The following is a 24,934-nucleotide window of genomic DNA, read 5'->3' on the forward strand; positions in this document are numbered from 1 at the left end:
GGCGCGGCTTGATTATGTTGCTGTGAAAATGTCGATTGATGATGTTTTTCATCAGGGTTGGGGACCACTCTGGATTTAATAATAACGAGGAGGTGGATGGGAGATTATGGAAGCGGTGGCTGAGTGGTAATGAGGTAATTTCGCAACGTGTTACGAAAGAGGCGTGGTTGGTAAGTCATCTCGTCTCACAAGAGAAACTGTTTATTGACATCCAGGCTACTCCAATGAATTTATAACCTAAATCTGTATCCTGTCTGGATTTAGGTTACAGTGCGTCTGTGGTGGGCGGTAAGCCGTTGTAGTAACGTTATCCTACTTCATTTGCTTTTAAGTCGGTATAATCTTTCCTTTAATGTCACAATTGCCACGCTTTGTTTGTTAAATATATAATTAGTTTTACAATTGTTCAAAGGCTTCTTCTTATTTAAAGGCATGCGTGACCGCGATTAGACTATTGCGATGTAGGTGCGCAGTTTCCAGCGTTGTTTCCAACGTTACCCGGAAATAAGCAAAGCATTCGCTCTCAGCTGTTTCCTTATAAAACATGTCTGTGCGGATTTGAGGCTCATTTTTCTTCGGAGCCGCTGAGGAGCAGGATGGGATGGAGAGGTGAGCTGGATGCTTGCTGCAGGAGGATGTTGCGCACTTCAGTTTACCTCAGGAGTGAAGTGGTCTGAGCATCCATGCGGCACTGCGTAATGATTTAATTGATGAGGTAGATTTTGCTGCTGTTTATGTCTATATCCCTTTTTTGTTTGTTAGCAGCGGCGCAGATATGAATGTCATTTTTTTTTCAGCTTTTGATATCCAGTAGTTTCCAATTCATAGCAGGAAGTTTAAAAGTAGGAGAAAATACTTTGAGCTAGTTATTGTCAAATTCGTAAGAGAATCTATATATTGCTGCTACTTTTTTCAGGAAATGTATATTGCGGGCCAGTCACTTGAATTTTGTTCCTATTGCACCTGTCAGAGCGTGTCATGATGTGCGTATATTAGCGTTTCCAGCTGAACAAACTGTATATAAACTGTAACATGTGTTAAGACATGTGAAAGTAGTCACCTCTTCATTCAAGAGACTTTGAGTGTGTATAGTTAAAATTATGTAAGATTGTTTTTCTCATTGCTCATGTGCAGAGACGACCTTAAATTAGTTTATTTCTTAAAACGTACTATTGTTTCTTTCTATTTTTTTCCAATGTGGTTGTTTGTAAATCTATATATTGCATGTGCCTGCTGTGCCAGGGCCTTGACTCAGCTCCATCCATCCAGAGGTTTCTATGTCATACGCACTTTTTATTCCTGATGTAAACAAACCCCCCAATAGCAATACTCTTATTTAACACAGGATGGCGTATTTCTGCAGGCTTAGATCTTGTACTGAGCTTGAAGTTATCCTACAGAGTGGTTTTGAAATGAGTCTGATGTTTTTATTAGGAAATACTGATATAACAGTGCAGTTTTCACATCTAAACGAGGGCCAATAAATGTATGTTTTTATGCATTTTATGCCTAATAACTATTGACAGAAGGACTGGCACACCTATCGGTTGCGCTTTGGAAAACAAGTCATGACATCTTGTGACGTCAAAACCCAAGACTGACTGCAGTCAGTTGACCAATTGATTTGCTGACTGCTTCAGAGGCACAGAAAGAGAAAAGGTTCGATGTTGTGATAGAATAGGCCTTAATGAAATGAATATTTTTGGATAATCCAACAAAATAACAGAATTAACCTTTGAAATTTTAATTGCTTGCCCTCCTGATGAATATTGTTATTCCTCTTTTCACAGGCAGAAAACAGGTATTGCTTTCAACTCCCTGAAAGGTAAGCAGATTCAGTAAGACAAGTGGCACGACGGAGCAGCAGCACACTTTTTATATCAGGCATTGTCAAAAAGTTTTAGCCATCTGCCTTTCTGATTATCAGTTGCATATTTACAGTATTTACGTGTAGGGTGTGGCCAAAGGGTCAGCAGTCATATACATACAGTACTTACGACTGACATTTTAAGTTTAAAATTGCACCAAAAGTGCATCAAAAGTGTCGCATTAACTCCGAGCTCATTATATCTGTACAAAGGTTATTTTTCTCCGACTTGTCCAACACTGTGATGCCAGAAACTGCTGAGCTGACGGGAAACGTTTGAATGCATTATGTAGTATGTTTAACATGCCATGAAATAATGCCTGGGTTTTTCTCAGGACCTGCTGAGGTTAAAGCTCTCCATGACTTGTTTTTCATCATACAGCACACAACGCTGTAACACAAGCGGACGACGCCTGATGAGAGCCGAGTTTGCATTCTTCCGACTGCAAACCAGGTAATAACAGAAAAAGATGACGCTGTTTACTTTGAATAAAACATTGTAAATAGTTCAAACTTCTTTTGTTTACTCCGAGGTACTACTAATAAATACAAATCGATGTGCGCAGTTACATCAAGGAATATGTACAATTGAAATTTATGTGGATGCATTTAGGATCTATGCCCATTGTTCCCAATACAGCCAAAAAAAAATATCAATGGAGCTGACTGGGCACCTTTCCAAGGGGAGAGATTAAGGTTTAGGAAGTGGAACAGGCATGGCTGATAGATGACATGGCTAAAATTAACACACTGCCCACTGGATGAGGAGCATAAATAGCAGACAGGAAAGACTGGCACTTGGATGTATCTTTAAAGCTGCAGCGTGTCTCTGTCAACACGAACACATATCACTGTCGCAGTAAAATTCCTATTCTCGTTAGAGGCTACAGGCACGTATGTTAGGACAAGCAGGAATTACCAAGTAATCGACCGTGCTTGACTATCTGTAATAACTGGGTTTGGTTATAGTAGAACTGGCAGGGACACATTGAAGGCATCAGTTGTTTAGTATCTTAATTTGAATGATTATCTTATAGCCATTCTTTTTTTTCCATATCCTCATTAGCAGGAAAAGTAGCACTAAACAGTCAAGTGGTCAACTCGCATGCAAATTTCTTAGTGTTGTTATAGTTGCGTAGGATGCACGTTGAGGATGTCTGTATCTTAAAGGAGCAGATAGACCTCGATCCTCAGATCAATACCCTCAGCATCTAACAGTCTCCTCCGAGCAAACATGCTTTGATCCCTCAGATCCCTTACATTTCCCATAAAGCTGAAGGGTGAAAGCTGATTCTTCTACAAATGCTCTCCTTTCTCAGTCCTGCAAGGTGAAGCTGTGAGCTCCATATCCTTTTGGTTCCAGTGGGGAATTAAGACATCACGAGCTACAAGTGCTTTTGGGAAGAAAGTTTACAACCACATAAAATGCCGGAAGAAAATCTATATTTGTAATTGGAGGATAACGGAAAATATAAGGCATCAAAATAGAGGGATTGTTTGTGCTTTAATGGCTCAATGAAGCCTTTGAAATATCTGAAGTAAAACTAGGTTTAGGCAGCCAGTGAGACATTGTAGCAATATTCTCAAAACGTAGTTGAATGCAGTTCATCACTTCACCTCCAGCTAGTGGTTATGATGTTAGAAATAAAAATTGTCCCCTGTGGAAGTATTCCTCTAGGTTTTTAAAAACGATGACAAATTTATGAAGGCACTTGTTGAATGCGCATATTGTCATATATCTCTATAATAAATGGGTGTGGTGGTAAGCTGACACAGAAAGAAACTTTGTTTACCCTTTGTTAACTGAGACAAAGATTTCATTTCAGCTTAGCATATAAAGGGGACTTTATGCTTCAGAAATGCAGACAGACCTAATAGGCACAGCCTTGTTGAGAACAGACGAGCTCATAAAAGAGACAGAACCAAGCTTGTTCCTCTTATTGCCCTGCTGGACACTGTTTGCATTATTGTAGTGGTAGCTACACCAACACAAATTGTCTAATTTAACTAACTCTGAATGTTAACAGTGGGAAATCATTCGTAATTTATGGGTGTTCATCATCTCTTGATTTCAACATATAATATAATCCTATTAGAGTCGGATCCCCTTCTTGTTCATATGTCATGCCACAGCCCAGATAACCAGCTGGACTGTCCTTTTCCTTGCTACTTTCTGTGACACGGTGCTTGAATTAGCAGCATTATCCTGGAGTGGAGAGGGATGGCTACAATGGCATTCATAAAGCTGATGGAGCATTCCCGTTTTCGACTCCTACCCGTGTTCTAGGGCAAATTTAATCATTTCGATGATTTTTAAAAAGCCGTTTTTTGATTTTTAGGACATTGTTTTGTGGTGTTGCACTCTAAAAAGTGTTTTTCTCCTTTTATCCCCACAGCTTCGTGAACATTTAGAAATGAGGAATCATCTGATTGAGGTATGTGAACAATCAGATAAAACTGCAAAGACCCAAATTCTTTACACTGTGCTTTGTTTGACTGAACCAAAACAGACTATTGATAAGGCAGGAACACGGTACTGTACATTCCTGATTTACATTTAACGGCATACATTTGCATAAATAATATACCATTATATATTAGTTTACAGTTATTTTCTTTTAATCTCCTAGTCGTTTTACAAGATTCTTTTGAGTAGAAACAGAGGATGAAAAAGTGCTGTGCATTTCCTTTAGGGCAGAGCTGCGGTAGGAAACAAGTCAAATTGAAAGGGGAAGTACATATTGTAGGCCTTTTCATGGTAAAGTGTCAGCGTGAAGTTGTTACTCTGGATGTAAAAGGTGTTAACACTGAATGAGAAACAGCATAAATTCTCTACCAGAAATCACTCTGTTAATCAACATAACGGAATCACAAACAAATAGCATCATGATGTAAACCAGAGCACCATGTACTGTAAACATTCCCGTTTGTGCAAATTCATAGATAAGCAGAATCCCATATTAGACATTAAATACTGTCTAATGTGGGATTCTGCTTATCTAAAAAAAGACCATCTGAGTGCTTATGCAACTGATATACAAGCTGGTGATGTGCCTTTAAAACCAGTGGGCTGTCAGGTGATCGAGGAGGCTCAGTCAGCTCAGCCTCACAGACACAGGAGCCAGAGTGTGTCTCTAACGGAGAGCAGAGAGGAGACTGCCAGAGAGGAGGGCAGCAGAGAGGGAGAGAGACCCAATTATAAGGGGACATGGGGGAAATGGGGACACAACAACGTCACAGAGTGGGGGACAGGGAACCATGGTGGTAGGGTCCCTTTAACTGCAATCTGCTCATGCTCACTTGCCTTGTGTGGCAGCTAGAAAGTGTGTTTCTGGCTCAGCTTGATCAAGAAGCTGCGTGTGTAGCCACAACAGTGATATAAAAGCACAGAGAATTAAGTGCTGCGTCACACTCAGGAAGAGGAATAGCGTGATCATGCGCGCATGTGCACGTCTGTGCGTGTGTGTGCGTGCATGTGCACGTACATATGCATCTGTGTGGGGTCTGATCTGTTTCTGTGTATATGTGTTAGTTCGAAGTAGCAGTCTAATAGCAGTTGTGCTGTTGCAACAAGATGAAAATAAAGAGTGCGTGTGTTTGAGAGGCAAGCAGAAAGGGAGAGAGAGAGGGAGAGAGATACAGGGAGGGAGGGAGAGCAAGTCAGAGAGTGAGAGGAGAGATTTTGGATTAGTTGCTACGTCACTTTTTCATGTCGGGAGAAACAGAAGCTGAGATAACAGAAGCCCAGTCATCGAGTTTTCCACCTGGAGTGGACACAATGGTTTCGGACAACCTCGGCTTTCTCTTCCTCTTCTTCTTCCTCCTTGGTAGTTTTCATCTGCACTGCCTGTCGCTACTATATGTGCCTGCATGTGTGTGTGTCTGTGTGTGCTGTGTAGTTCCTATGAGCTGGTATAGGGAGTTTCAACATGGATGCTGAGGATGTGACACAGTTTCTCTAGGTCTTGTTTTGATAGCATGGTAAGGTGTGTTTGTTGGGTGGGCAGAGGTGCGACAAAGGGGTTAACAAAAGAATATTCTGGAAGGTTCTTAATATCACAGCGAAGCTCAGTCAGGAATGTTTTGTTGAGAATTATCAAGGTATTCGAACACCGCTTTTTTGCCACCATCATCTCAAGGAATACGGATGATTACACTGGTGCAAATAGGTGAATACAATCATGCATGGTGCCGTCTGACTTATTATGAAACACTATTATATGTTTAATACACCACGATATGGGAGTGTGTACAGATGCAGCCAGGTGGACATCACAGCAGCCTTCAGAAATGACAAGATGAGTTGGTTGTTGAATTTAGCTAAGGGTGACATCTTTATATCGTTACATATGTATACACATGTACTGTATCTGTGCTGTTGACCGCTGGCCTACTTGTTGTGGTTAACTCTTGATGGAATTGAAGGAAAGGCAGAAACTGTTTGGTATCCAGCTGTATGTTGATATCAGACAACAGATCAGCTCGGCGTCTGTGGCTAGTGGCAATTCTGTCCTGTGATTTGTTTTCACCCTCCAGGGCCACTGGGATTTGGCAAAACCCTTCCCAAGACACATTTGTTTCTGCGTAGTTAGGAGAGACAGAGACGATGACGCAGTCATTTCTGGGTTGGACTTCACTTCAACCAGTACACAGCTTGTATCTCTATCCTCTCTCTCTCTATCTGTCTATCTATCTGTCTCTCTCCTAGAGAAAAGCAGCAACGGAAGGGGCTAAATGTCATGGCTCAGGATCAGAGAGAGAGAAAGAAAGAAAAGGAGGAGAGGGAAACTGTCATAGATAAAGAGAGAGGGAGGAAGAGAGAGAAGTTGTTTACCTTGCTCTCTTGGTGACTGCTTTGGCTTCTCTCCAGTTCACATGCACTGAACTTCCTAAAGCTGCTGCATCACAGGCCATCGTGCCAAAGCCAGGGTTCTCATTGGATGGGAGGAGCTCCCCCTGGCTCCACAAGCTGCACAGCAGTGCTTTATTGGCTTAGTACAAGAAAGCAGCTGGAGTTCAACATCTGATTGGTTAAGAAGCGCTGTTCTCTTATACAAAGGTTTTTGCAGTTGCAGAAACACTTCTCTCTGGGTGTTAATATGGGTTGACCTGTTAATATATTGTTAGTTGTAAGTAAAGTAAGTGGGGATTTTTGTAAAAATGGTAAAACGCATTTCCTGTGGGGGTTTAGAGAGGTGGAAAGTGATAAATCGTTTTCAGCAGTGTTTATAGGGCACTTCACTGCTTGTATTTCTATTTGTAAGCGGACAATAGCATGTGCAAAGTGGTTATCGTACATTCATTGTCTACCCGATGCTGAGACTTCTGTGCATCCCTGATTTCTACAATGCAGTGGGCAAACCTCGGGCCTTGATAACGCTTTGTTTTACAGGCACTGTAATTTCCTAAAAATTTCCTTGGAAGTTTCCTGAAATGAAATGTGGTACAAACGACAGGGGAAATAGAGACAATGGTCTCAGAAGTTATTTCAGTTTACTTAGCTGTCTAAGTTTATAAGCAGGTGTTGATTTACACAGGACATTCCTTGAAAAAAAATACTAAAATCTTAATAAAGTAAATATTTGTTTATTTGTCGGAAAATGTATTCTCTATGTTTGTAGAATTATATACTTGCATGTAGACAAATTTCACTTCCTTCAGCTGTGTTTTGACCAAACGGCTCTCTAGGTTAGACAAACAATTAATCAGACTTAATTCATTGGCAGTGTACCAGTTGAACGCTGTCTCCATCTTCCTTATAATTTCTATCAAATTATATAGTCCTTTCCAGGAACCTTCCTATGAATTTACAGTTACATATCAGTTCCTATTTAGGAAATTGTAGGAGACTATAGGAACCATAAAATAAAGTCTTACCAAGGCCTTCCTGTTCACTGTGGACTGTCAGTAAAATACAGATGCTCAGTATCTTCTACAACATGCCTGCTTGCCACTATCTGGTACCTGTGTGTACGTGTCGAGGGTGGCAGCCACATGAATGATTTAAATCCCTGTACACATGTTGTCTTTTCATTCTCCTCGCTGGAAGTCCAAAGTCCGAAAGATGCCACATTACTGAGATGATGCAAGAGCGTGTGTGGCTGCCCGTGGTCTGCATTGCAGCTCCTGCTTCTACAGTCAGCGTCTCTCTCTCTCTCTCTCTCTCTCTCTCTCTCTCTCTCTCTCTCTCTCTCTCTCTCCCTCTCTCCTAAATGTGCTGATGGTATAACATACTGTATACTATTGCTGCCTATTTATTTTTCCACTCGTAAAGATGACTGTAAGGAAGAAGATGACCGGCAGATTCAGTGCCGAAGCTGCTGCTCTTCCTGTCACCTCACAACTATGGGGGTTAACACTACAGTTAGTTAGTCTATCAGTCTGTGTAGGTGTAGGCTACACATCAACACAAGGCCTAATCGTGACACACACAGTCAGAGACAGTACACAACTTCCCTCCAGACAGTTGATTCATGATACGTCTATTTTTTTTTTTTTTTTTAACAATAAGCTGTATTTTAACTATTTTGTAGATATGTTCAAAAGTACAACTATAGCTAAAAAAAACTGCTTATCATGCATGTTTCATTCACTGCCGTTAAACCATTCAGTGATTTACTGTTGGTATTTTATTCCTATTTCTCTGTAAATAGGGGCTGCCATGCAGATATTCACCCTTATGGGTTTCCCCAGGGCGTTCCACCCTGATTCTGTTGCTGACCACTCTCTGAAGGCTTCCTGTCCCTTTAAATCTTTTATAAGCATTACACAACAGGTCTAGTGGCACACAAGCAACAAACAACCCGAAACAGAAAACTGACAGGGTTGGGTTGAGCCAGCCAGGCGAAGGAACCAGACACCTACGGACATACAGACCCTCTGATCAGAGCCGTCACTCTGGCAAATCTGTGGCAATGTGTAAATCACATCTGATGTTTTGAAGCCAGAGCTTGGTTTCCTTGATTTGGCTTTAATCCATTTCAAGACAAGAAATATTAGTGGGAGTTGTCATTGTAAACATAAAGAAATTAAGGCAGACTGTGTGTGGGTGTGTGTTCTGGAGGGACAGGGACAATTAACTGTCAGTCTTTTCACCTGCATGTGAAAAGTAAAAACTGCAGGAAGATAAAACGCACATTAGAAACGGTTGGGTAGTTTTGTACTTTGTTGAAGCACTTGGCAACAAGTCAGTGAACTGGCCACTACCTGTCCCTGCCCCACCCTCTCAGTGTATTGTAGCTGCGTGTGTGCGTCATGGCTCTCATTGCCAACGATTGACTACCACTTCCTTGCTTTTCCCTTGTAGTGGCTGGAGAGCTATTCTACCAAGCAACAGAGAGGAGAGGAATTGTCGAGGCAGCGGCAGGACTAGTGTCTGTCTGCACAGAGCTGCAGGTGAGCCTGTATGTAGTAAGATATACAGCGGTGTTTTGTGTGTCTGTTCTTGTTTGGCCCTTCGCACATCCGCGAAGCTTGGATCAAGTATCGGATCAGTCGCGTGGGTGTGTTAGAGAGAAATAGATTGAGAAAGAGAGAGAGGTGTTCTGGTGCTTTCTCAGTGGTTTTCCATTTCATCTCTCTCTTACTTTCCCTTCATTTGCTTTCCTCCTCTCTGCTTTCTGGCCTGTACCACAGCGGTGAATTAAACTTCTTTCTGGTCAGGAGCCTGAGAGCCTATACCATCCCAGAGTGCATTATATGTGGGGTCTCTTACAGTCTCCAAGATCTGTCAGGCTTCCCTGTAACATCATCTTGATCCAGTCAAAAACAAGTTAGAGACAGACAACACAAGTTACAGCTCACTGTGCCCATTACTTATTTAAAGATACGCATCAGCATAAAGGGGACTAATGAGGGATTGTTAAAGAACTTAATTGTTCTATTTGCAAATGGTAAGGCCTCTAGATCGACTGAAACTTAACATGACAATGCCTCTAATAGATGTTACCTCTTCATTCGCAGAGTTAACTCTTCCAACTGAAAGACTTAGTGTTGTTTGATTAAATGCCATATTGCTGTGTCTATGTCTTTCCCTTACCGGATGCTTCTTAGGGCGTCTCCTATCTTGATGAGGGTTTACAGTTTCAGGTGATGAGTGGTAAGAGTGAAGTACCTGATGAGAAATAGATGTCTAACAATAAACAAAATACATAATTAGTTCGATGTCGACAAACACTTGTAATTCTTGTCAAAATGTGGATGAGAACACGCTGTGTGCCTAGAGTACAAACTTTTTCATGCCAAGGGATCCTAAGTTCAATTTCTGCCCCCTACTTCCATAACACATTTTGCCGTCTTGATAATATTAATTCCAATAATGAGAATAGTCCAATAAAAACATTTAGTATGTGTTAGAGACTTCAAATCCCGGACTGTCTCTAAGGCAACTGCCATATCAGTACGTATCACATCTACAGTATTGTTCTAGGCTCTTTGTTAATTACACATGCATGCGGATATCACGCTGCATGTGTATCTGCTGCTGCATCTGAGTCACTCTTTTGTACTCTCAAATTTCTTTTTGTTTCAGTTAGTCTTTCTAAAAAGTTTTTGAAATCCCCAGAGGGTCTCATGTTTCTACTACATCCATTATAAAGGAGAATTGCTTATTTCTCGTGTCAAAGTGTCAACTGCTACTAATTGTTTTCCACTAATTTCTGCTAATATTAATTATATTTTCCATTTTGTTTTCTAGATTCAAAAGCGTTTTACGCCACAGAACAATGCCCTTTGTCAGAAGTGCCCCCCTTGGAAGCTGGTTTCAGATGGTGGCTTAGAGTATTGTCATCTATCTAGCACCATTTGAAATCAGTGTTCTTAGGGTGGGAAGTGTGTTTCACTTACCAGCAACAGGCAGCTGTGATGTGTCACAAGAGGTGTTCAGTGATAAAGGTGAAATTAAGAGACTTCACCTGGGAAGGTATCCCTCTCTGAAGCGACCCTCAGCGAGCTACAAGCCACCAGTGCACAGTGATGTTTGGACAGCTCAAGCTCTTTGTCCTCTCTCCAAGGTTGACCGATTTCTTTTGGTGTTCAGAGTCTGCTTTTGTTTCTAGCACCATTTGAAATCGGTTACAGTGAAGGACAGATCTCATCTTTCCTTGAGGATTTTGCAACTAAGCTGTGCCCTTTATTTTACAGATTGTGTGTTGATTATGGTGACATTTTGTTAAGAAAAAAAAAAAAAAACCAAATTACTCTCACAGTGGCTACTAATAAGCCTCTTCGGAAATTACTAGTAGCAAGTTCGCCATTGATCCAGTGTCTCTCAGTCATATCTGATAAGATGTTTGCAATGGAGAAAGAAAAATTCAGATCATTTACTTAAGTAAAATATATAATGCTTAATAAAGTAACAATACCACAATATCAAATTACTTTTACTTATATTTTATTATTATATATCATTGGATTTTCAGTACTGATGCATTAATATGTAAGCAGTTTGAGAGAATTATAACCACTTCATGTAATGTTGGGTAGTTTGATCTATAACAATGCATCATGTTTTCTATGTAAAATCCTGTCTAAGTAATTAGCAGATTTACTGTCAAACACGTGGAGTCACACAAAAATTGTAATATTTCCCTCTGAAATTGAATAATGTATAAAGTAAAATTAAATGAAAATAGTACAGCACAGTACTTGAGTAAATTTACTTTCCATTACTGGATATTTTACTTCATGAAGGGATCATTTGAAAATTTCAGTGTCAAATCCACAAGGTGGCACTGTATAACATACAATACCACATTACAGGGATTATGCCTCTGCACCTACAGTCTCAGGTATGTTCAGGATAACTGTAAACTGTTTCCATTTTAATCACTAACTCAGTTAAATTATGTTTTCTTTCATTACATGGGACCTAACATCTGCTTCACCTAAATAATGTAATGTAATGGCCTATTAAATTTTTACTGTAAAGACTTGTGCTTTTACTTCAGTAAATCACATCCACAAGTTAAATGTTTAGTATGTATAGGCCTTGCAGTAAATATTAATTTGAATATTGTGAGATAATTACAAATTACTACTGTATTACACCTTATTCATGAATAGCGACACCTATATACTGTCTATCAGATGACTCATCTGTAATGTGGACAATAAAATTGTTTAAATTTGTCAGTTATTTCCATTGACATTTCTGTGTATTTCTGTTTGTCCTCTCTACATCTCTTTCTAGGCCCCCTCTGCACTCACTCCGTTAACATACATATAATACACAGGATAATATAACTGAACATACATGAGGGGGTAACAAATGCTGCATGTATTTTCATGAGTTTCATCAACTTTTCAAGCTTACTGGATATATTCATATTACATGTATATTGTGAAGACACTGGTGAGTCTTTATTGTCAATTATCGTTTTATTTCATTAACATTACAAAAGATAGTGCTGACAGAGTCAATTCCATGAAACAATACAAAATCTGTCATTCTGACATGTTTTATTTTAATAAATAAAGATAAGCCAGGCAAGTGCAAAATTTACAGAGATCACGGTCTACTTGTCTTTATGTAACCTCAGACACAATGTGTCCTAATACTAATATTCTTCTTCTGGACAGTTTGATGCTCTGGGAGAGAAATCTCAACAAAACAAATAATTTACAGGAAAAGGAATAACGCAATTTATTTGACTGAAAACTTGAGATTTTCTCCTTTGAAACTGGGCACAAATACCAGTGTGCCGACATTAAAAAGTGCTAATATTTAATATTAACATTAAACCCAGGCAGGCCCACGAGAAAGCCCCCTGTAACTGACCCCAACAACTACATAAACATTTATGCATCACTGGAAGGGAAAAAAAAACACATTAATTGACACACAACAAGCTAAAATACTTACATTTTCACATTAAGGCATATGGAACATGCCTTTTCTTCAGGCACTTTGTGAGGGATTGTTTTACAAATCCCAGTGTGACTTTATAGTGGTGAAAATTTAATCTGTAAGACTGGAGGGTTGGTTTACAACAGATCCTCTCTTCTATAACTATGATTTTTTTTTTCAGGGGGATTGATCATTTCCATTTCAGGTATAGCAGTAGTGTAACATCTCTGAGTCAATAGTGAGAGGCTGTGTTCTTTAACTATTTAACCTTGATTTGTGAATATTTCTGAATGAAACAAAAACCATTTAGAAGCGGCTTTATACAAGGTCAACCATGCAAGCATTTTTTTTTTTTTTTTACGATTTTGGCTGTATTCAGGGGTTGACTGATATATGTCCTGGCTGATCTGTGCTCTGAGCTATAGTGCATACGCTTAAAATCAACACATACTTTAAGTTGTCTGATAAACATGAAATCTCATTCCTTCATAATTACAGGAAAACTCTTGTGATGATGTGAAGACATTCCAAACATCACCGAATTGAATTATAGAGAACAGGATGAAGTAGTTACAAGTGGCCTATCAAAAGATGTTAATTATCGTTAACTAATCAGATTACAAGTTCAAAGCATGAGGAAAGGACTGAGCCCATACTGCTCAGTTTTTAAAAGTGGTTTTATGAGCTCATGCCATCGACATTCATATGGAAGGTACAAGTACATTCATACACTTGTCCAGTGATGTTCCTCTTCTCAAGCAGTCGTCTTCACACACAGTAATACTGGATCAACAGGACTGCTCCATTTACTACAGAAAGAATAAAAAAAATTTAAAAAAAAAATCGAAATTAGACTTTTATACAAATTGCAAAAAACCAAACAAAAGAACCCCTACGGCCCTGTGAAAGAGAAAGAAATTAACGGTGAAGGGTGTTATGAGAAGTACTGCACGCGGCTGTCCAACAGGATTGTCAGCAGTCCAGGATAATATGGAAGTGGGAAGAAAAACAGACATCTTGAGAATTAATAATTAATCATTGGCATCCAATATGAAATAAGAATGTTTTCTGGCTAGATTATAAACATATTATTAGTGTTCATCACATTGTGTGTTCATTTGGCATAAATGAATTCAAGGTGTGCTTGGTGGTCCATCTTCTTACCGCGAGTGCTACTCCCTCTCCATCATTTGCAGCCTCTTTGTTAGTACGGCCATTCCGAGTGCTGTAATCCAATAATGACTGGTCAACAATAAATATGTATATGTACAGTAAGGAGAGTCTAAGGACGCCCAGGGACACACCCTTTTCACCCGAAAGTCTACAGACCACCGATCTATAAAGAATACCTCACACACAGACACACAACCCTTCTTTCCCTATAAGTTTAAACGCATTGGGCGAGCAAGACTATCCATCTGACTCTTCCAGCCGAAATATCCAAATTTGTGTGGGTGTTACTTTGTGATGCCAAGTGCTGCAGTAGTATGAGGTACTGTATATACTGTTCGTTTAAGCTCTTCTGTAGAAAGAAATACAGTATATGACTATAATACCAGAAAATGCTCTATTGTCACATTGTTATCAGATTTCATTGACTGATAACTTCATTTTTTCCATCCTTAAGCATTACTATAAGTTTACGGCAGAGGATAAGGGCCCTAAAGGGTCCCAACATTGTGAAATCTTTACATTTCACAACGTTATAAAGACATGGTGTGACATGATTAATGGAGTCTTAGATTTTCATGACACTTTCTTATACAGGGAGTTAGGTCTTATACAGAAACTGCTCTGCCCCGAGATAAAAAACAACAAGGCGTTTACAGGAAATCATAACCACAAACACGCCGTAACCAGTATCCGCTACTTCCCTCTTTGCAGTTAAAATTAGCTGAATGAACCGGAAATGTAATATCAAGCAGTGAGAACAGATTGTTCATCAATTGAACAGTCTTTGGATTTATATGCTGCATTTGGCTGACTCCCACATTCCACATTTGAATGAGTTTGATTTAAACCACTATTAAAAAAAAATCTTTTCTACTGAGAAACCTACAGCTCTAAGGAGGACAGTGTTTTGAGGGCTTAATACAGCGTCCCCTTTTGACAACATTGACATTGAGGTAAAACAAAAAAATTAGCCAGAAAGCCTTACAAATGCACACAATATCAGCATGCAACATTTAATACTGACAGACAGAAAGCTCAGATGACATGAAATTCTGACAAATACAAATCACTTACATGAAAGACAAAGAAAAAAAAACGTGCGAGGTCATGACAGGGAGAGAGCACTTTTAAAAGGTTGTTTTGAGCTGCAAACGAAAATAGTGAGAAGCCATTTGAGCGATAAAGCCATTCAGGGTTAGTCCACATAGCTGAATAAAACAGTTTACCCTTTCTTTTTCTGGTTGAATAGGAAGTATCCAGTAACTCCAAGGATCGCGCTACCTATAATGACTATTATGATGAGAAAAAATAAAAACGGAGATGTTTGAAGATGATGATGTAAAAAGATGTAATGTAATGTATGTATGTAATATAAACATAACGCCATTTGAATGACAACACCTGACATGAAAAGGTTTAGATTAGTAATCATTAATGCTATTATTGTATGTCAGTACAGCAACTCAGACATGATTATTCAAACCTTAAATGCACCTTTCGAAACAAAAATGGATGTCATGCACAAGTGACACATCCAGCCATTACAACATGAGTGTGGTTCTAATGGCTAAATATGTCACGTTTTTTTCTTACAGTGGTATGAAAAAGTTCAGGAACCACTATGAGGCTGCATAATGATTTACTTTGTCTTCACAGAAAACAAGCACATTGGCATGCCATTCATTTTCTAATAAAAGCTGAGTACTAGGGTATTGTGTTGATTTGAACACCTGTAACTACTTAGAACTGATTAATTGGAACATAAAATTGGTTTGGTGAGATCATTAAGCCTTGAACTTCATAGCCTTGAACTTCACGCTGCCCATGCTCAGCAACCATCATACCTAAGTGAACTGGAAATGTTTTGTAAGGAGGAATGGTCCAAAATACCTTCATCCAGAATCCAGACACTCATTAGAGGCTATAGGAAGCATCTAGAGGCTGTTATTTTTGCAAAAGGAGGCTCAACTAAATATTGATGATGATTTTTCTATTGGAGTGCCCGAATTTATGCACCTGTCTAATTTTGTTTTGATGCATATTGCACATTTTCTGTTAATCCAATAAACCTCATTTCACTACTGAAATAATCCTGTGTCCATCAGTTATTTGATTGATCAAAAATGAAATTGCTGATCAAAACACCCAATGATTTATAAATGAAAATAATGGAAATTGTCAGGGGTGCCCAAACTCTTTCATACCACTGTATCTGTTGCCCCAAAGAGGAACATGATCCTCTCTTTAGAACTACATGTTTATATTACATGTCAACCATAATATGACCATGCTGTTCTTCTGACTCCATCATGATCTTATTTGTGTCAACATTATCTTTTTACATTCTTGATCTACTGTTCAAGGTTGAAGTTGTAACTTACCGCCCGCAGCAATACCCAAATTCCTTTGCCAACTAGGTCCACCATCTGAAAGTAACAATAAATAAAAGTTAGAATTGTGTTTAACTGTGGTTTTGATTAAACTATAATGCTCTTCTTTGGATTGTGACCAGTTAAAAAAAAAATCATTAATCTAACATGAGAGATTATTCTAATGACTCACTTTTAGTTGTGGTGTCACGATCTGAAACAGACATACAGTTAAAATAGATAGATACAGAATATTAAGTCCATCTACAGTATCTCTTTCATGCACAGACATATCAGCAAAGAAATGTTTTGACGAAACATTGAGGTGTAGGACATTGTGATGTAATACAGTGTTTGGCATTTCCTAGAGTGTTGTGACTCAGCTGCTAGAATTAAAGAAGTGACTGGATTGCATCAATGTTTGCTCTACACATATTTTGAGAAAATTCTATCTTCAATGTTAAATCTGTTTAAAGTCAACACTGTATCACAAAAAAACCCTAAGAAAATAACAAAAAACTAGGGCTGTAGTCTCCTGGTCGACTGGTTGGTCGATATGCTCTCGTCCGACTAAATTCTCATTGGTCGAATAATCTCCGTGTTACTTTCATAAGGAGAGAAGTGCTACATCAACAGCTTTCCAGGATTAATCCATTATTTCCTGCGGCGGGAGGGACAGACTAACACATTACCTGTGAAAACAGGGGTGTTTTCAAAACACCCCCGTTGTTTTCACAACTTTGAACTCACCCAACCTAATGGAGACCGCTAGGTCTGAGTGTACTCAACGTTTACTGAGCGTTTACTGAACGTATTGAATGTTTACTGAATCAGCGGTTGTCCTGTAATAATTTATCATTTAGATGATTTTGTAACATTAAAATTGACTCTACCTGTTGGTTTCTTTGTGGAAAATGGACGTGTGGTGGTGGTGGTGGTTTTAGTGGTGGTGGTGGTGGTGGGGTTAGTAGCAGCGGTAGGTTTAGGCGGGATTTCAATTCCTGCAAAAACATAAAAGGAGTATTCAGGACAGAGTTACTGTCATCGGGGATGCACTACATGTTTTTGATTCATAATTAAGAGGCAGCATTAACTACATTTCCAGACTCTGTTCTTTAAGCAGAGAAGAGACTATCTGTGCAATTTAAGTAAATTTGAAAACACTGATGTGTTTGTGCTTCTTTCAGCTGAGCAATATCAATATTTCCACTTTGCAATTTAGACCACAGGACGTTGCAACTTACAATTGAATACTCTCCAATTAACTAAACCTGTATGCTATTTGATTTAACATTACCTGACCTAACATTAAATATAACAATAACATGAACCATAAGCATGCAGTTATTTTCTTTTTAGAGTTTTTCATGATACAGTGTTGACTTTCAACAGATTTAACATTGAAGATAGAATTTTCTCAAAATATGTGTAGAGCAAACATTGATGCAATCCAGTTATGCTCCTCTTGAATGATGATATCAGTTCAATATTTTGTAGTTTCTATTACTAATTAACACTGCTATTTTATGTTGTAGTTGTATGCTGATTTAAGTGACAAGAGGGGTGTTCCATCAAGCAGGCTAACGGGATAGTCTGGCTTATTTCGATAAGCCTCACTAATTTAAGTCAGAGTTTAGTTCCATCACTGCGGTTTATGAGTCTCAGCTCAGTGACCATGGTAACTTAGTCAGCAGTACTAGCCTGCTCCGTGGCAGGCTAACGGTCAAGCTTACTTCAGCTGTGTGTCAAAGAATGTCCGACGGACGGAAACAGACACTCAAAAGACGGTTCCATCAAGTGTCTTTTCGCACTCGCATCACTTTTATTTAAAAGCTTAGTATTTATAATCTAAGAAATAAAAGTGTGCCAGCGTTATTCTGAAGTTATTTATTCATTCATTCATTCACTCATTTTGTTCAAGCTGTGAGGAGAAAAAGAATTAAATTAAATAAAGTCCAAACCATGCCCTTACTGCTCTGTTTAAATGTATGCAGTGGTAACTGCTTATAGTGATCACAGTTACAATGATCAGTTGCTTATATGGATCAAAAAGCTCTGAGACAATCATTCATATACAAAAAATGGATAAAAATGAAATCTATTAGAATGGAAATAAACAGAGTTTCTAAATTAGTCATGTGCCTTGTATTAACACACAGAGATCACTAACCTTCACATACAGGCAACCTGTCGTTCCACTCTCCGTTTCCACAAGTGATTTTATCTCTGCCAACCAATTTGTAACTAGGTAGGGAATTTAAAAAGAATAAAAGTGTGACTTCAGGCATCAATTTTCAACAAGGATCTGTGTTAACCCTTGCATTTCACGATCAATATGAAAACACTGAAATTTTCATCAATATGAAAACACTGAATAGTAACATTTAATGCATTTTAAATGCATTAAACTATGAAATGCATTTTTTAATAGTTATCAGTTTGTTACTAACCCAGTATTGCAAACGACCTCCAGTGTATCGCCAAAGAAAGTCCCTTGAGGATATCTAACTTCTCCATTTAATACTTTTCCAGCAGAGCCACAGTTCTTTCCTGAAATAAGGAAATGCTCATAAGGATTGATTGAATTCCACCATTAAAAATGACTGGTTAAAGTTATGACAGACAGGTCAGTAAACATTATCAGTCACTCGTTTAAAAAGAGAATGTATATAGGAGAAAAAGAAAATTAAATAAAGTCCAAACCATGCCCTTACTGCTCTGTTTAAATGTATGCAGTGGTAACTGCTTATAGTGATCACAGTTACAATGATCAGCTGCTTATATGGATCAAAAAGCTCTGAGACAATCATTCATATACAACATTTATGCTGTTTAAATAAGTCGCCTATAGAAATCAAGTAGTCCACCTACAGTATGCATGACAACAAATCGAAAAATATTTCAAACCACTTAAATTTATTTATGTACTTTATCATGATACATGGCTGCTGCTGCGCGCACACTGAAATCACGACTGAGACAGAAAGTCATTTCCTCTCAATGACAAACATCGTCTCCTCGAAGCTTATGACAAAAATTGAGGGGCAAGGGAGAAATTTAAGTGAATTTCACCGCTATCTTCGCCTATAATAAGGAACTTATTGGCAAAAATCAGAACCCGCAGCTTCAAAAATGTGCACACTGAGTTTGAAACAGCTGTACGGTATTTTGAAACAGTCATTAAAATTCAGCAATTATATATTCATGTAGGATAATAAATATACAAATGTCAATTAGATGGTATTCTGCATGACAAATAAAGAAAAAGAAAAGGTTATAATAATCATCTGCTCATAGTGATATTTGACCCGGACAGACGTGATCATAATACGTGGCTTCCAATGTACTTGTATTCTTCACCAGTTTACAGTTAATTTTTGACTTTCAGTGATGCTTGTAAAAGGACATCCTGTCAAAGATGAAATGTATTAAAGAGTATCATAATGTTAGAAAGTTGGTTTTCTTGAGTTGCCGACACCATAATTTCAAATATTCACCTGATATTATCTAGCCTAGTGATAATATAACCACAGTCACTGATCTTAATTCTCATTTATTAACAAATAAAAATAAAACCACGAACGGGAAAAAGCACTGCTTTTCACTTCCACCACGCAGATTCATCAAGCCGGATGCAGGATGCAACCTTCTAGTAATAAGTTCACTCCTCTAACCTTTAGGCCATCACTGCCCACCAACAGGTGTCCATTTAATCTGTCATCAATTTTGTGCCGAGTCATCTCCTTCACCTTGTTAATTGCAGCAGTTTTGCCGTTTTTGGTGAAAACCCCTTTATATTCATCATATAGTTTCATCAGCAGGTTTGTTCTGCTGCTGAGAAAAACACCGCTCTAGTTTTCTCTTCTTTTTGCATCATGGTATCATCTTTTCTACAATCGACTATTCTAGGCTGCTTATGTACTCCGTGCGCATGCACTCAAGTGAAAGTTGATGTTAATTCTAGCCAGGCTTTTTCAAGTAGGCGCAGCTTTCTTTAGCTGCATTGATGGAACAGCCCTCAGGTCCCTGTCCTTTCATCAACAACAACAAAAAAATAAATATTTTGCACTGTATTACAGTCTCATTCCAAAAGGTAAACTGAGACCGGTGATGATCTAATAAGGAATCATTTTTCATAATCAATGATACATGCTACAGTTTAGTAACTTCCACTGAAATGTACACCCAGTTGTGAAAAATCTTTTCACACTGAACTGCAGCCTTGTGGAAATTGTCATGTTCATGGCATTAGTTTTCCACACAAACACACAAATCCTGTCCTTTATATCCAAGGCAATATCTATCTAATCTTGTGAAATTTATCTGGCAGATAAGAGGATGTGTGGCAGAAGACTTGTGAATTATTTTATGGATTTATCCTGAAATTTTAAAATAGGCATTTAAAAAAACAATGCGACTTAAGGTACTTTTAGTCTGAAAGGGAACCTGCAGATATTCAAGTATACTAAATATTATCTCATAAGGCTAATCACATGAAAGCTGAAATTAGTGTAAAATCAGTGATAAGTAGTAATTTCATCTAAAAGACTTACTTGTACAAGTTGGAAGAGGGGTCCAAGTACTATTTATTTGACACGTCACGGTACTTGATCCTTTCATCTCGTATCCATTGTTGCACTTGAATGTCACTGTTTCCTTGAATCCATAAGGGGGTGGAGAATGATCAGACACGTAACCATCCTTTGGAGTGACAGGGTCGTCACATTTAACCTCTGCAGAAAATTGAATTGGAAAACTGAAATTTACAAAATTGTCACAAATAATCTCCTCCAGATTCTGGAGATTACATTGGGAGAATGTTGAGAGAGGCTGCAAAAACACTTACTGACACATGTTGGTGGACTAGGGTGGAATTTTGCATTTTCTGAACAGGATATGGTTTTTGATCCATCGAGTGTATAATCTTTTTGACAACTGAACGTTACAACCTCTCCATAATTATATGTGTCCTTGACTGGATTGAAAGAACCACCCACAAATTCGGTTTGCGGTAGATCACACGTCACCGCTGCAAAATAAAAATGAAATCTATTAGAATGGAAATAAACAGAGTTTCTAAATTAGTCATGTGCCTTGTATTAACACACAGAGATCACTAACCTTCACATACAGGCAACCTGTCGTTCCACTCTCCGTTTCCACAAATGATTTTATCTCTGCCAACCAATATGTAACTAGGTAGGGAATTTAAAAAGAATAAAAGTGTGACTTCAGGCATCAATTTTCAACAAGGATCTGTGTTAACCCTTGCATTTCACGATCAATATGAAAACACTGAAATTTTCATCAATATGAAAACACTGAATAGTAACATTTAATGCATTTTAAATGCATTAAACTATGAAATGCATTTTTTAATAGTTATCAGTTTGTTACTAACCCAGTATCGCAAACGACCTCCAGTGTATCGCCAAACAAAGTCCCTTGAGGATATCTAACGTCTCCATGTAATACTTCTCCAGCAGAGCCACAGTTCTTTCCTGAAATAAGAAAATGCTCATAAGGATTGATTGAATTCCACCATTAAAAATGACTGGTTAAAGTTATGACAGACAGGTCAGTAAACATTATCAGTCACTCGTTTAAAAAGAGAATGTATATGTTTGCAAGACATTAATAAAAAGTGGTTCCAAATCAGAGACTATTAAAATATTGCTACTATTAGGAAGGAGAATATAAAAAATAAATGTTAATATTTACTCTCGCATTTCAGGTTCAAAGGACTCCAACTGCCATCTGTACAAGTAATGGTTTTAGACCCTCCCGCTGTAACGTATCCAATCTCACACTCAAAAGTAACTTTGCTCCCAGGTTGGTATGTTTGTGAATTAATGTCAGTGGTGGGAACAATGTTGGGAGGTACGGGAGGACGGGCACAATCTTGAGCTATAATGGAAAAGAAGGAAAGAAAGAAGAGCACAAGTGAGGACTAGTTAACCCCCGATCAAACATCAGCTGGTGTGTCTAATCACATATCAACAAGCTTATCTGTACTACCACTCACCTTGAGCAGTAATGGCAAGGCCAAGATAGCTCAGTAATAGGAAGTAGAAGACACCCATGACTGGATTTAATGACTCACTGTGCCCTTTCTGGAAAAAAACAAAACAAAAATGTAAGTAGTGGATAATCAGAGTATTAAACGTGATTAAGATGGTCGATGCTTGTGATGATTCCATTTAACCAGGGTTTACATATCCCTAAACCTTACAATCCACAAGACGTAGGTTAGCTTACCTGTTCAATGACACCAAGTTACCAAAATCAAGCTAACACATCGATATTAGCTAGTTAGAGCATTTTAAATTAAAATATATAATATTTAAATCGCGATAAGTATTTAATCTCAAGATTATGTGTATAGTCCACCTGCTTATCTTTGTAGACAAGTGCGCTAAATTACGTCTTGTCCGTTGTCGCGTATTTGAGAAGATACCTCGCCAAACTCCATTCAGAATCTGTTCATATTTTATATTACTGGCGTGACGCCGCTTGTATAGCTGATGTAACCGTGCTACTTTACAATCAGTCTATAGCGCCACTTTATACTGACAATTCGGCATGCGTTGAAAAAAGAACAATACAAAGATGTCAATATAGTAGTAAGATTAATTATGTAACAACTAGCAGCCAACCCGTGTTACTCAGTCCGTCTTCCGCAACCACAGCACAGTGAGGGCGGTAACGCGTCAGTCTAAAAAATTAACGATATAAGCCTAAATTCAATTTTAAATTCAACAAGATATATGCCGAATTCATCGGTATATCACCAAGGTGGGAAAATACGTTAAACTGCGTTGATTTGAGTGTTTGAATTTGCTGATAATTAAATACCTTATTAAATCCAAGTAATCGTAATGGGTAATGGAAGATCAACCGTGCATGCGTTAGCTACCTAATGCTAACGTACAATCCACAAACGTTACGGATACGTCTCGTTTTTGTGGCATCTCCGTTCTGTTTTTGGTTGGTTTTGGTTGCGGTATGTTAAAGAATGTGATCCTTCTTCTAACTTACCCGACTGAGAAGCATGGAAGTCCGTGTGAAGAGTCGTTGTCGTTAGGCCGTTGTGTTGGATCCACAATGGTGAACTTCGACTCCTTCGCAGTACTGCTGTTTCTTACCGGAAAAAGGCGTGGCCGTTTTAACGGTTAATGACGCATGTTTTTGGCCGGTTTTACCACACTTTAATCACTTTAAACAAAATCTACAAAAACAGATAAAACCCAAAAACCTTAAAGAACCCACACAGTTAACTGGAACATTACTGGGCGTAATCTAAAATTAAACACACACAAGTCTAAATATCCTTATCAAGCAACGTTAGTTCAGTTTCAACTCAGCTTTATTGGCTTGAAAGTTTCAAGAAAAATGTTGCCAAAATCTCAGTATATAATTTGTCCAAATGTTTAGACAGTACAAAAATAACCTAATATCCTGCGACAGACCAGCACTTGACTGAAAATATTGGCTGTGCATGGGGAGTTCTGTCCTTTGATAAATATATATAAATTATATTAAGATTGATATATATATTAATTATATATATAGAGTATATCCTGTGTGTGTGTGTGTGTGTGTGTGTGTGTGTGTGTGTGTGTGTGTGTGTGAAATCTAGCCTGTGCCACACATAATCACAAAAAGTACTTCTTAGCTTGTTCAAATTAAAGTCCTGGCAAAACTATGAACACCACCACTGACCTACATAAATTTTTGTACTTTTATTAACTTTCATTAACTGTAAAGCCGCTGATAGGATACATGAATTGCTGAGTACCTCTTTAGTATGATACAGGAAAAAGTGCTATTTTAGCCTATTTAGTTGCTGTATGACCATAGAACCATGGACGGACAAGATGACAGACAACCGGGCACATACGCCTGTAAGGCCCCCAATCTTGCCTCCCCATCTGTGGAGCTATGTTACAGAGCACTAATGGACCTGTGTACAGTTAACGTCCTTCAGAATAGCAGAGGTAGCTAACAATCCCTTTGAGGATGTTGAGACATCTTTGACGGACTTTGTCCTCTTCTGTGACCTGTACATCGTTATGATTGATGTGTCTTCTAATAGCTAGTTACTCTGTTCCATTTTTTCAATGGTAACAATGTCGATCATCAGATGAGGCATTCATGGAGAATGATGTAATGAACCAAACCCAGGCTTGGTCAATATGAGGAAGTGATGTACTTCCCCTTGAACAAGTTTTCCTCTTCTAGAGAACATGCTTTTGATACTATTATCTCTCCTGCCTCTAAAATACAGGGTAAATGGTAAAATATGCTAAAATATAATTCAGGGCATGTTTGGAATGAAAAGTTACATTTTTATTTATTTTCACATTTAAACTCATATTTTAATTGAATAGCCATACCAACTAACAAACCCAAAACTGATCTAATGATGATTTCACAATAAGACGTGAGTACCAAATCAGGAATCCTGCCTCTCCACATGAGGATGGAGGCACAATAGCCTGGTTATAGATCATTGAATCACCAACCACACCAGAATTTGTGATGTCACTGCAATGTTACTATTGTAATGCAATGTAAGAATGGAGTATTGTTTCACAGGTCATTAATGAGTCACCTATCATTTGTATGATTTCAAGCCAGTGACAGTAGTTTCACATGTTTCACATGCACACCGGCCCA

The 24,934-nt window shown here is 38.4% G+C and overlaps 1 protein-coding gene and 1 long non-coding RNA gene across 11 annotated transcripts; one reads left to right on the forward strand and one right to left on the reverse strand.

Moving 5' to 3' along the window:
- The first annotated feature begins 40 nt into the window (after positions 1 to 40).
- On the forward strand, positions 41 to 13,275 carry LOC122981914. Its single transcript, XR_006403359.1, has 4 exons — positions 41 to 2,321; positions 4,264 to 4,302; positions 9,174 to 9,262; positions 10,563 to 13,275. It is a non-coding gene; the product is annotated as an uncharacterized LOC122981914 (long non-coding RNA).
- On the reverse strand, positions 12,993 to 23,416 carry LOC122981909 (membrane cofactor protein-like). 10 transcript variants are annotated; one of them, XR_006403357.1, is made up of 15 exons: positions 23,294 to 23,416; positions 22,281 to 22,368; positions 21,977 to 22,162; positions 21,657 to 21,756; positions 21,377 to 21,450; positions 21,102 to 21,284; positions 20,809 to 20,988; positions 18,706 to 18,805; positions 18,426 to 18,499; positions 17,149 to 17,256; positions 16,445 to 16,469; positions 16,268 to 16,312; positions 15,113 to 15,176; positions 13,878 to 13,938; positions 12,993 to 13,522 (listed from the first exon to the last, which is right to left on the reverse strand). XR_006403357.1 is itself a non-coding variant. In XM_044350747.1 (15 exons), exons 1-15 carry the CDS (start codon positions 23,306 to 23,308, stop codon positions 13,520 to 13,522), a joined length of 1,302 nt encoding a protein of 433 aa, XP_044206682.1. In that variant the 5' UTR covers positions 23,309 to 23,416; the 3' UTR covers positions 12,993 to 13,519. The 10 variants fall into 10 exon arrangements, 8 of the variants coding, with proteins under 8 accessions (XP_044206682.1, XP_044206687.1, XP_044206684.1 ...); XM_044350747.1 differs by having other exon boundaries at positions 16,449 to 16,469; XM_044350752.1 differs by lacking the exon at positions 17,149 to 17,256 and having other exon boundaries at positions 16,449 to 16,469.
- Between the last annotated feature and the right edge of the window lie 1,518 nt (positions 23,417 to 24,934).

Source organism: Thunnus albacares, chromosome 5, assembly GCF_914725855.1.
Source record: "Thunnus albacares chromosome 5, fThuAlb1.1, whole genome shotgun sequence".
Classification (NCBI taxonomy): domain Eukaryota; kingdom Metazoa; phylum Chordata; class Actinopteri; order Scombriformes; family Scombridae; genus Thunnus; species Thunnus albacares.

Coding starts and splice junctions, on each gene's coding strand:
- LOC122981909 (XM_044350747.1), bottom strand. Junction 20,989..21,101: donor TAGTCCACCAACATGTGTCA/GTAAGTGTTTTT, acceptor AATTTTCTGCAG/AGGTTAAATGTGACGACCCT. Junction 16,313..16,448: donor TCGTGACACCACAACTAAAA/GTGAGTCATTAG, acceptor TGTTACTTTCAG/ATGGTGGACCTAGTTGGCAA.